Here is a 16,491-nt window from a genome sequence, read left to right as displayed (position 1 = left end):
TGGGCCCAGCCAAGGTCTCGGTCCTGGAGCTCACATTCTGACAGGGTTTCCTTTTAGAAGTGCTAGGAGGGTACCACAGGTCACCAGAGCACGGCTATAACCGTAGGAAAATGAACCATATTAATGTGCTAGTTGGATACTTCATCTCAACAAGCATGAAGCCTCCTTAGTTTTAAAAAGAAAAAGGTAAGGGCAGAATGGTGAAGAGATTCTATCTTTCATGCCAAATCTGATGGCAAAATCAAGCGTCTGTTGCTTTGTTGAAGAAGGATTTTGGGGCCACATCCAGGTCAATGGTGTGTGCTGCCTTTGGTGACTGATATCTATTATGGGCTTGGAAACAAACAGAGGGATGGATATAATAGCCACTGACCTCCACAGGCAGCATGTTTCTCATAGGAACAATAGTCACATTATAGATGAGTCAATTCTTCACTAGGAAGGGCTCTCCAGTACATTTCAGGACCTTTGTACACTTATACTAATATACAAATAGGGATGTTCTAGACATGGTGGCAAGTATAAACCTAGCAAGAAACAGGGTGGTATATTGTTGGTAATAAGTGTAATTTACTCAGCACTAGAAGAAAATAATGACAGCAAGTGCCTCTCAGCATTTAGAGACCTTTTGGGTCAGGCCAAGTTCTCAGTCCTAGAGCTCTCACATTCTGAAAGGATCTCCTTTTAGAAGTGCTAGGAACCATAGGAAACCATAGGAACCATAGGAACCATAGGAACCATAGGAACCATAGGAACCATAGGAACATGAACCATATTAAGGTGCTAGTTGGATACTTCGTCTCAAGGTGTACACCAAGAGGTGAACATGTTGAGTTTATTATTCATTGTAACCTGAATGAATATGCACCCCGGGAAACCACAGAGAGTATTGGGAAGTAAGGCTCTGCTTTGCATGAGTGTATGGCTGCTCCAAACAGATCAGAGCAATCTTATGACTGGATATCTTTAAAGGAAGGATTGTGATTGAGCAGCAGCTGCAAAGAGTGATAATAGCCTAGATAAAGAGATGCCTGGTACTTTGTGGCATGGATGATGTTCATGTGTGCTGTTGTTCATTTTTACCAGCCATGATCATGGTATAGCATTAGAGTTGTGATTCATCACAGTCACAGATTGGTTATTTTATGAAGTTGTTGACCTTGAACAGGAGAATGTCAAAGCCCAGACCTGTGCCGAGGCCAACATCGACTCCTGTATACTGTGGCTTGTTTTTCTATCTCTCGTATTTTATATTTTTTAATAATTGTGTTTTCTTGTTTCCTTGTTCAATTAGAAATTACACAAGTACAAAAATTTACCTTAGTTTACCACTGAAGGTCAAGAGTCCAACCATATCTCTGAATCTCATAAGAATTTACATTTTATTGAATATATGACTGCATCTTTCAATAGCCTATTAAACTGTGACTTGATAGACTCAAGAGTTACTTTCTATTTAGTTTTCATGTCTATAGTTAAACACTGATCTCATACATCTCATTAAATGTACCCCATGTCAAAGGAGATTTCCACAGGAAAATTTTTATTGTTTAGAAAAAATAAGACAACACAACAAATTCCACTTTACGAAGGAAAGACAATACTTAGTTCAAGAGGTTTCGTTCATCACGAATGAAGAAAACTCATCTCATATTGAAGATTTTGGTTCTTTTCTGCATATTCCTCCATATCGAATTGTAAGAGTATTATTCAAAGCTCTAAGAGAGATTGACACAAATGTTAGAGGTCATTTGTATGGAATATAACCCTTCTTTCTCTTAGCCTAGATGTCCTATAATACAGATTTTACAGGAAGAGAGTGCTTTATTTGTAAACTGACTAACAAACTTTCCACGGCTACAGAGTTTTTCCTCTCATTTCACCGCACCCTTTCACCCGGGAAGCCCCACTATTTTGTAATCCTATTGGAGTGTTTAGAAAATGTGCAAACCTGTATGGAAGAAGTAGAAAGAGGATAAACTGGCTTGCTGAGGCACTTTGAAGAAATCTTTTTACTTCTGTGAACCAGAATCAGGATGTAAAGCAGCACAACTTTGGGTAGCTGCTGAGATAAGAACAGTTTGAGGTTCAGCTCTATGGGCTGAAACGGCCCTAATGACCAAGAAAAAGGTAAACACTAGAGTATGGAAAATGTAAGTGAAAAATATTTGCCTTCATCAGCAGAAACATAATAGCAAGCCAGTGACTATATTTTATACTAAATTATGGTCAGTGGACATTTGTTTATATATTTAATACAAGAATGGCCCATTAAAAATTAACAATAGTCATCTAGGAGTTACTTTGAAATGGTCAAAACATTGTTAGTTTTCTGGAAATACCTCCTATTTGACATTGAGCAAGCTTAAGTATTTTGGAGATTTTTTTCTTTTTTATATGTAAGAGGGAGTATGTCTTCCCTGCCAACCATGAAGTATTGGTTTAGGTTGCATAGGGACCTATTTGGGAAGCTACTTTCTAACAGCAGGCTTATAATCACACATTATTAGAATAGTCTGAAAGCAATAGTATTTTGTTCTTTTCCTTTGCTTTTTCTGTTGTTTCTTTTGCTTTCTCTGATCCTACCACAGCATTTGGAACCTACAAGGTGCTCCTTAAACATTCTTCCTCTTAGCCTAGTTGAATCATAATAGAAATTTTAAGGAAAGCGAGTTCTTGGTTTGTAAACAAAACATCAGAAAAAGATTCAAAGTTGTCGGGATCAAATAGAGGGTCTTACCAGTTAAGAGAACTCTACTGTTGAGCTACATACTCAGGCCAATATACAGTGTTTGAAAAAGCCTACAATTCTGTATAAACACAGAATTCTAACCAGGAGATATGATAATGGGTCCTGAGAGTCAAATTTCCAAATTTGTCTATCTCTCCCCTTATAAACTATGATAGTTGGCTACCTTCCTAAATCTCCTTGAGGTTCAATTTTACCATCTGTGACACGGGAAGCGGCGGTCATGCTTACTTTGTAGCATTGTTGTGAATACTGAATGAGGTTATTCTTGTGTAGTGCCAAGTACATTGAACAGTATGTAATAACTGCTACTCTAAAATCCTATGTATTTATATGTTTCAAAACATTTCTAAGGCCAGAAATATAGCTTAGTGGTGTAGTGCCTACCTGGTGGGCACAAGGTCCTGAGTTTGATTTCCAGCACCAAAATAAACATTTCTAATCATATATTCCTTTTGTAACATTGTATTTTTATTAGTATATTATAAATATATTTGGTTAAAATCTGCTCATACTTTATGTAGAATTAGAGAGCTTTGCTGTGCTTAGGGGTATCAACCTTGACTCTTCCAAGAGGCAGAAATGAACTGCAAGACAGAACCTGTGCTGGAGCCTGAATGATTGAGGGGGCAGTGCAGCCAGCACCAAGTTCTCTTTGGGGAGAACTTGATAACATGACACCCCCCAGCATCTTATGATAACATAACACCCCCTCCTCTCAGCTTTGGAATGCCTTGATCACCCGAGGAGAAGGCAACTGTAGGCCAAAGGAGGTGAGTGTGACAGTCTGGGTTTTGGGTAATTCTCATGTATGAACTCCTTCTGAAATGATAGGCCTGAGAATAAGAAGGGCTCTCTCAAATGGCCTGAGATAAAAAGAAGATATGCAGTTATGTATTGGTGTACTAAACATCGGAAGTGTCATAGACAAGGATATTTGAGGGCAGCTCCATGATGGCAAAGGAGCAGCTTTTGTATGAGAAATCTGAACTTCTCTCAGTTATCTTTGAAGATGATAGAGCTCTTTGGGAAATAGAAGTCTTGGGAGATACAGGACTTCTTGCTAGTAAAGTCTATTGTATCAGCACATTGATATTAATCATGTTGCTATTCACAGTAACACAACTATACTTATGAACTATTTAATAGGAAGTATTAAATGTGGATATACTATAAATTATTGAAACTATCTATTAGTAGACCATTTAATTTTTCCTAGTATTTTATTCTCAGAATGATTATGCTGAATACATCTGTACATTATTCTTTAATAAGACCTTCAACAAGGATCCCAGAATTGCCAAACTGAAAAAGAGAACTCCTACCTCCTGATTCCTAAATTTAACAGTAAATGCAGTAATCAAGACAATATGGTATTAATATAAAAAGAAATATCCATTGCTGGAACTAAAGTCCAGAAATAAACAACATTAATTTCCAAAAAACTGAAAAGACAATTCAAAAGACAATTCTCAATTCAATAGAGAATTTAACATGTTGCTGAAACAGGTACACACAAAAGAATAAAATCGTGGTTTTTACTTCATGTCATATACAAAACAAAAAAGAAATAAAATAAAAGCCAAACTCTCCTAATACCCTCATAACAATAAAAATAACAGCAACAAAATTTTAAAATGAACACAAAACCTAGATGTAAGATCTGCAACTCTGGGCTGGGGAGTTAGCTCTGTGGTCTAAGAGCCTGCCTCACAAGCACAAGGACCCGAGTTTGATCCCCAGTACCACATGCCATGCTGGCCTTGGAACCCCAGTCACACCATGCTGGCCAATGAAACCAGGCGTGGTGGCACATGCGTGTAATCCCAGCGCTGGGGTGGCTGAGACAGGAGGATCACTACAAGTCTGAGCTGTGTAGCAAGACCCTGTATCAAATAAATAAATAAATAAATTTAAAAAAAATCTGCAACTCTATAGAGTCTAAGCTCAGAGGACGTGAGTGAATCTTCATAACCTTGGGTTAAGCAATGCTTTCTTAGCTATCACACCAAAAACACAAGCAATAAAAGTAAGTTGGACTTCATCAAAATATGAAATTGTCTGTGTTTCGTAAGGCATCACTATTAAGATGAAAACATGGCCTACATAATGGGAAAAATGATTGGAAATATGCATTTCATGTGGAACTTGTATTGAGTAAAAACTTACAGTTTGACTCTTACTGTTTAATAGTAAAAGGACAATTGGATTAGAAATTGAGCAAAGTATTTGAAGCATTTCTCCAAATAAGCTATGTAAAAATGATAGTAGGCTCATAAAATAACAGTAAAACATGGTCACTAGGGAACTGTAAGTCATAACCATGAGGTACCTCTTCATACCCAGTAAGATGATTATCATCAAGAAGATGAATGTCTTAAAAAGATGGACAATAACAAGTGTTAGTGATGATGTGGCACAACTGGAACCTTCAAATTCAGCTAGTGTTACTATACAGGTTTGCAAGGGTTGTGGAAACCAGGTTGGTGGTTTCTCAAAATGTTTAACATAAACTTACCATAAATCCCAGCAACTCACTCTTAGGTTTACACATGAAAAAGCAATACATGCTTATGAAAAACCTTGTGCATGAATGTATAGTGGTGGCAGTTGTAAAACTCTGCAAAGATATTGAAGACCACTAGTTGTGCACTTTAAAGAAATACATTTATTATTTACCCATTTATTGAAATTAAAATCCTAAGGATAAATTTTAACACTAAGAAGTTTTTAATTCTATATCAAGTCTTTTCTCTTTTCTTCTTAATATATTGTAACTCCAAATATTTTGAGATCTCAGTAAGGTAGACAGTAGCTTGAAGTAAGGATGAAAGTAGAGCGCTAATCCTAAATTTGGGGAAGGAGAAGGAATCTTATGGCATAGTTTCTTTGCATCCTGGGAAATCCATCTGCATGAATCACTGAATTAGGACCACAGTGGAGATTAGTTAGAGGCCTATGAGATCAAAGCCTTGAGATGATCTGGAATATGTTGTTGTACTGGCTGAGGGTATTTATGTTGTAGATTATCTAATCTGAGTGAACGATTATGGAATGTACTGTACTAGAGGGTATTGACTATAAAGGGAAGTTGATGGTACAGTGACCAAGAGTTCTGTTTTGTCTGTGCTGGCTCTATTTTAGTATTCAAAGTGCCACATCTCAGGAGAACCCTCAGTCGTTAGAAAGTTGGTATGAATGGATCTCTAGCTGGTAGCAACACAAGGTCACTCAAGCTATTACTTATTAAGGGCCTGCTATATGATACACACTATGTTAAGACTTCTTTATGCAATATTTTTTTTAAACCCACTTAAATGACCTCCGTGGTAATTCCAGAGTTTAGGTCATCTGTCCTAAATCATGTTGTTTACAGAAAAGCTGAGATTCCACTCTCTATATGGGGTTTTGAGCCTTCACTCTTAATCACCATTCTGAAAGATTGAGCCAAAATAAAAAATGGTAAAATTTTAAAAAATTAATTATAAAGGGTGTTTTAATTTTACAAATATATTTTATATCCAGTATTATATTCACTTTCCTGAGAACCATCTGATGTATTTACTTAACACATACTTGCCAGGGGATTATTTGATAGTGGTACTATCCTAAATGCTGGGAATACAATAGATACCTTTTGACTTCATGAGATAGAATATGGTAAAAAAGACCTAGATAGAAAAATAGACTATTAAAAATTTGGAGTTATGATAAATATTAAGAAGGAAGGAGAAAGGATTAATATGGAAAATACAGAGGTGACTTTATTGTATATAGGATTGTCAAGGAAGATAATGACCAGATACTGTCTAAGTGATGCAAAATGCACTGGCCTTGTGAAAAGCAGGAGGAAAATATTCCTATAAGGGAGGTCAGCTGGGTCAAATTTTCCAAAACAGCAAAGAGCTTCCTGTGTTTGAAAATATCAGGAAGAAGGGCCACTTCAGAAGCAGCATATTTGGTGAGGGAAGTGGAAGTATAACATTGGATATGGAGCTAAGAACTTGAGTTTTGGAGGAGCTGGGTGGTTTTTCCAATATCACTGAACCACAGGAGCAGGATTTAACCAAGGTTCTTCTGACCTTGAATGCTAAGACTTTTGGCTTTATGAAGTCTTGTAAAGGGTGATGTTTCCAATAGCTCAGATTTTCCAAGGTTTTAGAAACAAAATCCCCACCCCCAGAATATCACGTTGAAATTCATGGTCAAAGGAGAGGTAGGGAGGCCTCTCTTCTGGATCTGGAGAAGGGACTCGCTCTGCTGTTTGTTCGCTCCCCATCACCCTCACTTGTCTCAGGCTCCGCCTCATGTTGCATCATTTTTAGCTTATAGAACCACATCCTAAGGTGCTCGCGCATGTTTTTTCAAAACACTGACTATCAGACAGCTGCGAAGGATCTATACGTTAGATTCTCAAAGGAGAGGTCTGGGCTTGCTTTTATGTTCTCACTTACATGTTGGCAAAGCAGAACACGCAGGAATTAGGGTACGTGACATTGTTGGAGGCGCACAGCGGGCTGAGTCGAATGGAGCATGTGTGCTTCTCCTGCTCATCCTCTCTTTCATAAGCTTCGCACGAAATGGTCTAAAAGAAAACTCACAGGTCACATTCTCTATCCTACAATGATCTTTTATTTCTTCTAATATAAGTGGTTGGGTGTTTTATTTTGTGCAAAGAGAACAGGACATTCTGATAAATTTTCATAAATCGCAAACATCAAAACTTTTTATGAAAAAAATTAGCGGCCAGGGCTTTAGAGAGAGCCATCTTCGAGGGCAACCGAGGCCCTCTCACCCAGACAACTGGGGAACAAGGAAGGAAACCTTTGCTAAGGAGTTACTGAAATAGCTAACCACCATGTGCGAGTGACCAAGAGCACTGTGCAGAGCTTCTGAGGTCACGCTCGGCCTTCACCCCCCTCCCCTCACTTCACTCTGCAACCTGGAACAGGACACACCACGTGGTCTTGCTCTGGCGTCAGCAGTAGTTCCGTTTTCTGGGGACTAGAGCTCTGGGCCAATAAGAGCAAAAGCCATCTGGTTCAAATTTTCCTAGTTTTCTCCCCCACTGTCCTTTGCTTTCCTCTTTTACAAGTTGGACTAAACTGGACTTAGAAGATCTTGAGTATGAGAATATTATCATTAGGTAGAGGCAGCTTGGGCAGCTCCTGAGCATTGCAAAACAAGCAGTTGAGAAGACCGCACTGGCGGCTCCAAGTACCTCACATTACAGTACATCCACTTATACAGAGTGTTAGGTTATTCTCTTTTACATAAGATTTTGGTGATCCCAGTTACAGCAACGCAAATGGCTTTTTAACTTGGATATGAGTACACTCATATGTTTAATAACTTAAAAGATACTGAATCTGAGGAAATTATTAACATAAAACACAAAAACTTGAGTTAAACTATTTAAAAATAGTTTAAGTTAACAAGACTCTAAGATGAAAGAAGGGTAGTTCTCTCAGGGAGCAAGAGGCTGAACAATAAATTCTAGATGATTTTGAAAAATAAGTATAATAATAATGATGAAAATTGGGAGAATATTTAAGTCCAAGAAAAGGAATTGGATGGGAAGGGAAAGAGAAATAAAAAATAATCAAGATGGATTATGTACATGTACTTTGTGGTCAATATAAATTTCATGCATTTTGAACACATTCTAACAAAAAATAAAATGTAAGAAAAGCTGAAAAAGGTAATTTTTAAACATATAAAAATTTTATCTTGACACTAGGAATCACTGTTTTAAATAAGAAGTCTCATTCAGATTTACATATTAGAAAGATAATAAGACTAGCACAGAGGTCAGTATGCTTTTCATCTTAAGAGCAAGTTCATAAATATCTTGGGCTGGGAATATAGCCTGACTGTCTAAGTGCTTGTCTGTCAAGGACCCGGGTTCAATCCCGGTACCTCACACCATGCCAGCCCAGTGCCATCCCACGAAACTGGGCGTGGTGGCACACGCCTGTCATTCCAGAGCTGAGGAGGCTGAGACAGGAGCTGCATAGCAAGACCCTGCACTAACTAACTAACTAACTAACTAACTAACTAACTAACTGGCAAACAAATAAATAAATATAAATAAATATTTTATGATTCTTTTGACCATTTGACCTCTGTTGCAACTACTCAGCTGTGTTGTCCTAGTATAAAGGCAGTCAAAGATAAAATGTGCACGAATGTAGGGGCACACCTGCATTCCAAGAGAAACTCTACTTTTCCAAGACATACAGCCCTAGTGTGCCAACTCCTGGATCAGATTAAATGTAAGGAGAACATCAAATGCCTATTGCAACAACATGGGCAAAAGTTGAGAAGAGCTTAGACTTCACAAAACACAATGAAATTGGAGGGAGAGAAGAAAACTAAACTGGAGCTTTAATCATCAGTGGTACACAAAGACGTAAGTGAGCAGAAAAGGCAGGAGGATCATTTTTGGTTTTACCTCAAATGTATATTGCAGAGCTACTTAGATTGAACTGGATAATAGTGATGGTTGAAAATGGCCAAATAGTGGCAGTTTTATAATGGTTTAATATGTTTCAAACTAATCCAAATCCTATTAAACTAAGACTGGAAAAATGATTCTTACACAGAAAATGGTAAACTGACCTTAATTGCGTGGTCACCAAAAGCACCTGAAATTAAAAAAATATTTACAAATTTAAAAGATATTAAAGGCTTAATTAAAACGATGCAATAGTGAAATACAAGCCGTTGCCATTGAATTATCACACATAAATTAATAACCATGAAATTTGCAGAAAATTAATTTCTTCATATAAGGTTTATCTTGTGGTATTTGATTCTTAAATATTGTTTCCTTCTCCTTGTGCCTGAGACCTTTAATAGCCTCTCTGGAAACACAACATTAGCCCATTTGCAGATTTGGTGCTGAACTTAGGCAGCAAAGAAGTAAATTATAACTTCATTCTCCTAAAATCAGTGGTATTATGCACTGATGGGTCAATCAGACATCATGTGAACCTATTTTAAAGAAAGGTCTAGCTTTTCACAGTCATCCTCACTGCCTGCTCATAGAAATCGTAGACAACTGCCTTGCTTTCTCATTATCACCTGTTTGAATGGGCCCTTTGTCTAAATTATACCCACTTATCAAGAAGCTTTTCCTTATGCCTAGAATTCTGTGTAAACATTTGTTTACTCAGGCTCGTAAGAGTTTGCTTCCCTCTCATATTTTATGTCCTGCTTGACATTTTTCAGCTACTGCACCCGAACCGTCTCTTTGTACCTGCATCTACCTGTGCCATTTACCTAGTGAATTCAGTTTCACATCATGGACTTCAGTTGTTGGTGTCACACAGCTGGCAAGAGTGAGGAAACACTGAGTCTTCTCTTCTTCTCTTAAGATCTCATGACACCTACTCGTACTCTGGTATTAACAAAATCAAAAACTGACATGACTTTGTGTAGAACACATTTGTGTGTACACCCGTACACACACATAATACCAATGTGTGGAAAAGTGGGATGGGGGGATGGGAAAGAGGGAATAAACCAAAAATTGATTAGCTAACAGAGGAGGCCAAATTATTTGCCAGATATTGATTATAACTCTTATAGCTAATCCTCGAAATATCTCAAGTCTGAAATTGTCTAAGCCAGTGTTAACCAGTGAACCATTGACAGTTGCTCTAGTTGAGGTAAAGAATTTCTTAACTGTGAGGAAAACATTAAGTTTCAGGAATTCTTACATCTAAACAGCAACTATTATTGGCTAGCTACCACCCCTAGAAGATCAAATGATTTTTGTTTCCTCAAGATTCTTCAATAAATCCTTACAATAGAAACAGCCAGTAACCAGGATAACGAGAAAGAAGTTTTTCATCTTCTCCATGAAGAGCAATATGATTCGTCTACCTGGTTCCTTTCATGAACGGTACTACGCTCTGTGTTCCTAGAAACCAAGGCCAAGAGTCCTATTATGAGAACGCCAGACCCCATTACGAAGTCATTATGAGGTGATCCATTCACTTGTGACATCACAAGCAAAGTCACAGGTCATCAGAGACTAAGAGGACTTTCAGAATAGATTTTGTTTTAAATAGTCTGTAAAACTGTGCTACTATAGTATTCTTTACTATTGTTTTATTACTACTCAGTCCCATAGAAGTATACTCTGTTCTTTAACTATGAGGAGGAAACAAATGTGAAAAAAATTAACTGAGAATCAGTAATTCTGGAGATTTTTCAAGTTCTATGTGCTCTCACCCTCTGTTCCTGATTCCTTCAACATTGATTCTCATTCAGTATGTCCAGAGTAGGGAACTATTAGAAAAGGGACAACAAAATTTACACTATAGGGTTGAATCTCTAGATGGTTCCACCTTTATTCTCCAGAGGGAACTGTCATGTCTTGTTGGGGTCAGTCTTTGTTATTATACCTCTGTCTTCCTAGACATAGAACTTACCATCTCATATCTGACACAAAGCATTAAAGAAATAATCAGAGCTAACCATGCAAACTTCAAGTTATTAGGTGTTATTCTGTTAAAACACCAGGTTTGAGTGACAGGGATGAGAACTGGAGATCACATAAAATCAGCCATTCATGTTATTAAGGTAAAAATATGAGAAAATCAGGTTTGTCTCTAAAAGAAAGGAGTCTTTACAAAAATAAAAGCTGTTCTCAGATTTCCCAAGGACACCAGGTTCTTCTCAGAATAACAGAGATGGAATATCTTAGAATAGACAGTTCCTTCTCTAGAGCAAGGAATAAAAAGATTGAACCAAGAAGTTTGGATTCTCATTCTGTGTTTCCCAATTCTTACCAGGATGAGGAAATTCTGCTTTTAGGACTTCAGGTTTGCTTTAGCGCATGTTTCAGGCTATGGTCTGTCTGCAAGCTCCAGAGAAGAAACAGAACAGTAGAGAAGGCTGGACTGGAAAAGCTGCCCACATGGAGGGAAAAGGAGTAGCAGGGAGGAAGACAGGGCCTTCTAGGTCACACTCCAGTGACTTGTTTTTCTCCACTCAGACAACTCCTCTTAACAGTAAGTTAGTTACAGCGCTTCTGTTTCAACAAAGTTACAATCATTCTGTTCTCTGTTAAAGAACGCAGCTAAATCATGTGAATTGTCATCAAAGTTAAACTTCTGTGAATGTGCTGAAAAGAACTTTGTTGCGTACAACTGTGCTCACCACAAGAAAGCCACTGTACCATAACCTTCAGCTGACTGGTTCATCTTGTTCTTGTAACTTCTGACCACTCTATAAATAAGATAAGCTCTGTGATCGCCACCCTCTCAGACTTTGGAGATTACTCCTTTGGGGCCCACTAACCTCAACAAAATTTCCTTTTCTCTCCTGAGCTCTTGGCTACTGTTGATTCAGTTTTTTCCACAACACCATGAGGCTTTGGGGAGACATCTAGGTATAAACCATAGCAGAGCCCTGAACTGCTTGTCTTTGAGGCTTGTCTTTGTTACTCTCCTCATTGCTGATACACGATACCCAGCACGTCCACAGGAGGCAAGGAGCTGTCAACTGGCTGCTCTTGCCTGTTAAGGACTGTAGTGTGTGAATTTAGCAAAATAATCCGATAGAGTCCATTAGGTAGTCCCTAATAATAGTGGGTTATCCGTAGGACTGGCAATGTCAGAAGTTGTTGACTTGAGCTTTTTACAGATCCGCATATTAATATGGCTTTATTTTTTATACCTCATTTTTATACTTTTCTGTTAGATGGTTAAGACCAAGATAAAGCAAGACTTACATAACAAGAAATGTAACTTTTGTGTCTGACAAGGTCAGTCAAGTCCCCTCAGGATTTACCCTGAAACCCTGTACTGCAGTTTGTAGATCCTTTGTCAGTGTCAGCCATGTTGGAATACCCATCTCTGACAAAACTAAACATAAAAGGGGGATAATATATGAAGGACCATTTTGTAGTGAAATCTATCTATCTATCTATCTATCTATCTATCTATCTATCTATCTATCTATCTATCTATGTATCTATCTATCTATGTATCTATCTATCTATCTATGTATCTATCTATGTATCTATCTATGTATCTATCTATGTATCTATCTATGTATCTATGTATCTATCTATGTATTTATCTATGTATCTATGTATCTATGTATCTATCTATCTATCTATCTATCTATCTATCTATCTATCTATCTCTGTCTATCTACATATCTGCATGTACAAAATAGGATAGATATGCAGCTACTTTCTCTTAATTCAGTGAGAAGAAAGGTTAGTACTAATAGTGTTTGGACAATATATCATGTCTGCTTCTTATACTATGAATAACCATTATGAAGACAACAATATGCAATGTATTCATTATTGTAACTGTCCTACTAACCTGTTTTGAAACTGTCTCATTGCTATTTGTTTCTCAATAAAATTTATAAAAAAATAAAGACTGTAGTGGGAAGGAGACGTCATTCTCAAGATGGATACAAAGGCAAGAACAAAGTGACAAGAGACAGATGCCACTCTTGTGATGCCAGAGTAGATCAAAGGCAGTGCATTGGACACAAGTATTCTGGTAGTGTCAGCCAAACCCCCAGCACTGGCATTTTATTCAAGCAAAAGATTCTACCTTGATTATTATTGTTACTCTGTCTTCCAAGCCTGAATACAAACTCTATCATAAAGTCAGGAACTATTTCTTAAATTTCTTTACATTCTCAAAGCATGGTTGCTGGAGACTTTCAAATAGAAATTAAAGGATGAAAATGCCTTTTGAACTCAATTATTGGTTGACTATCAAATATGAGGCCCTGTCCTCTGGTCACGCCTACCTAACTATCGTGTCCTTGCAGCTACAAAGAAAATGCAGTAAGAGCTGAAACAATGTCTGTTTTGTTTACCTTTCTATCCAGGTACTTATCACAGTGCCAGGCCTTTGTAAACTTGATACATTTGGGTTTGCGAATATCAAAAAGTTTTCAACAATGTTCAAACATATACTTTGATCTCTAATGATCATACTACCAAAAAGGGATATGAGAACAATTTTAGACACAGTTTTAGGGGTAAAATTTTTAAAAAGTAGTGAAAGACAGAACATGGCCCACTAGAATGTGCCCAGTTTTATCTTTCTCTTCCTAAAGACTTTAGATGACTCCATCACAGACAGGAGAAGCAGGGAATCCCAGTTCAGGGCAGTATCAACTTCAGTGATGTCAGCCAGCAATTAAAAGGACATTTTCTAGTTATCAGAAATCAAGAATGTGGTCCTCTAATGTATAGAAACTCTCCCTTTATTTTAATAGGTTGAATCAAGAACATGATGGGGTTTGTTCCCTTGGCCTGAGTTAGGAAAGCAAGTCTTAGGCCTTTTGAACTGCTCATAACCACTACAACCCAAGAAAGAAATGACTAGCAGATAGAATTCCTATAGTGGGTTGTTGGCCATCCCTTGAGATTAAAGTAAGCCCCAAATATGTAATTTACAAATGAAAATTTTCAGAAAAAATTTCCTTTAGGTCCATTTTACTTAAAAACAAGTAAACATGCAGTGGTATGGAATGAATCATCCTTTTTCCTAAAAGTGCTTGCCCCTTGTGCTTAGAATGAACTGCACATTATTTCACAACTTTTACCTTCCAATCATAAACATTTAAATCAATTCATATGTATTTCATGGAAATCAAATAAAGGCAAATAACAAATCCTAAGCCTGTGAACATTTTCCTAGCACCATATTTCAACTCAAAGAGTCAGAAAATGTCTCTTCTTGCTAATAATTTCAAAGAAAATGACCATAGTCCAAGGATATCACTTAACTGATATAAGGTATTAAAAAGTGTCCAAAAATTCACCATATTCAATTCATATTCATTAAGGCATGATTTTACTAATTTTATTTTCAACAGAGTCAAAATAATTTAGCGCTATCTTTTTATTATGGAATATAATACTCCCTTCTTTCTTGAACAAATGAAGATGCCCGAATAAACTTCCAGATATGTTTGATGCATGTTTTTTCTTTATACATAATACATTTTTTATTTTATGTAAAAACATTAAAAATGATTTCATAGAAAAATAATAGCAGAATATCAATAGTTAATGCATTACATATTGTTATCTTTAAAGTGGCTTCTCAGGGTAAAAGTACTGCATAAAATTTCTCCAATTGATATTAGCCCAAAATTTCTCCAGTCAATATTAGCTTCTTTGAGTCCAGGTGTGATGGCGTGTGCCTGTAATCCTAGCGCTGGGGAGGCTGAAAACAGGAGGATCACTATGAGTCTGAGCGGTGCAGTGAGACCCTGTACAAAATAAATAAATAAATAAATAATAGCTTTCTTTTTTAGTGAATTAAGAGTCAATAATAGTTTAACTGACTTGCATTTTTCCCTTTTCCCTACTGTTCTTTCCCCTTTCACCCATCCTGTTTCCTTTTTCCTTTTGAACAATTTCTTCCCATTTCACAATATCTGTTGTATGTTTTAGAACTTATTTATTCTTTTAGTTTCTCACACCAGAGAGACAGCACAATGTTGCACACGTGAATCTCATTTATTTCACTTATGAGTATGGTCTTAAGTTGCATTGATTTACCTACAAAAGCCTCAAGGTTATCCTTCGTTATGGCTGAGTAGTACTCGATTGTATAAAAATACCACATCTTTATTATTCATTCCTTTTTTGACAGGCATTTGGGTTGTTTCCAAGATTTTGCTATTACAGATTGTGCTGCTATACGCATGGGTGCACATACATAATTTTAAAAAACCTTTTATTTATTTATTGTTTTGGTGCAGGATCTCACTACACAGCTCAGACTAGTAGTGATGTTCCTGTCTCAGCCTCCCCAGTGCTGGGATTACAGGTGTGCATCATCACGCCTGATATTGGTGGCTGGCACAGCATGCCCAGGGTTCTGAGGCTGGCACCACATAAGGTATTGTGGATTGAACCCAGCTCCGTGCACTTTCTGGGCAGGTCTTAGACCGCTGAGCTATCTTCCTAACCCTGATGTTTTAAATTATTCTGGGAAGATCCCAAAAAAGGAATAGTTAGATTACATGAGATCTCTAATCCTAGTTTTTGGAGGAATCTCCACGGTGATTTCCACAGTGGTTGCACCAGCCTACACTCTGACTAACAGTGGAGAATAGTTCCTTTTCCCTCACAGCCCCTCCAGTATTTGTTATTGGTTGATATCTTGATGATAGCTGTTCTTTCAGAGGTAAGATGCAGTCTCTGTGTTATTTTAATTTCCATCTTTCAAAAATGTAATAATGTTGAACATTTTTCCATATATTTACTTGCCATTTGTATTGCTTCACCTGAGAAGTGTATGCTTGTCTTAAATGCCTATATTCGGACTGGGTCTTTGAACTGGGGGGATCTAAGTTTTTCACTTCTTTATATAGTCTGGACAGAAGTCCTTTGACTGAGGGACAATGGGCTAAAACTTTTTCTTACTCTGTGGGTTGTCGTTTCACTTTGTTGATGATTTATTTTGCTGTGCAAAAGCTTCTTAAGAAGATGAGATACCCAATATTGATTCTTTGAAGTATTTCCCGTGCAATCTGAATTCTGCTGCTGACCTCTCTACCTATATCAGTGTCTTCAAGATTTCTACCTGCTTTCTCTTGCAGTACATCATAATACATTTTTTTCTTTTTTTTTATTGAATTCAGGACTTTGAGCTTGCCAGACACAACCCCTGAGCAATATTGTCAGCCTAATGAGCAAATTTTTTTTTTGACATCAGTTATTTTATTTTAAAGAAAAA

General features: G+C 37.2%; 1 protein-coding gene across 4 annotated transcripts; it reads right to left on the bottom strand.

Annotated features, from left to right (window-relative positions):
* Nucleotides 1–1,530: 1,530 nt before the first annotated feature.
* On the bottom strand, nt 1,531–11,881 carry LOC111816793 (ovomucoid-like). 4 transcript variants are annotated; one of them, XR_002821127.1, is made up of 4 exons: nt 11,551–11,881; nt 9,371–9,396; nt 7,204–7,334; nt 1,531–1,718 (listed from the first exon to the last, which is right to left on the bottom strand). XR_002821127.1 is itself a non-coding variant. In XM_023715383.1 (4 exons), exons 1-4 carry the CDS (start codon nt 10,614–10,616, stop codon nt 1,649–1,651), a joined length of 282 nt encoding a protein of 93 aa, XP_023571151.1. In that variant the 5' UTR covers nt 10,617–10,713; the 3' UTR covers nt 1,531–1,648. The 4 variants fall into 4 exon arrangements, 2 of the variants coding, with proteins under 2 accessions (XP_023571151.1, XP_023571152.1); XM_023715383.1 differs by lacking the exon at nt 11,551–11,881 and adding an exon at nt 10,562–10,713; XM_023715384.1 differs by lacking the exons at nt 1,531–1,718; nt 11,551–11,881 and adding exons at nt 1,980–2,065; nt 10,562–10,731.
* Nucleotides 11,882–16,491: the final 4,610 nt, after the last annotated feature.

This window comes from Octodon degus, unplaced genomic scaffold (assembly GCF_000260255.1).
Source record: "Octodon degus isolate 3935 unplaced genomic scaffold, OctDeg1.0 scaffold00040, whole genome shotgun sequence".
NCBI lineage: Eukaryota > Metazoa > Chordata > Mammalia > Rodentia > Octodontidae > Octodon > Octodon degus.
The sequence above is the reverse complement of the archived record's forward strand: the minus strand, read 5'-3'. Positions and strand labels throughout refer to the sequence as shown.

Excerpts from the sequence above, each read along its gene's own strand:
- LOC111816793 (XM_023715383.1), bottom strand. The coding sequence starts at position 10,616 with ATGGAGAAGATGAAAAACTTCTTTCTCGTTATCCTGGTTACTGGCTGT. Across the intron at positions 9,397-10,561 it reads GGTTACTGGCTGTTTCTATT|GTGCTTTTGGTGACCACGCA; the intron begins GTAAGGATTTAT and ends TTTTAATTTCAG. Across the intron at positions 7,335-9,370 it reads TTGGTGACCACGCAATTAAG|ACCATTTCGTGCGAAGCTTA; the intron begins GTCAGTTTACCA and ends GTTTTCTTTTAG.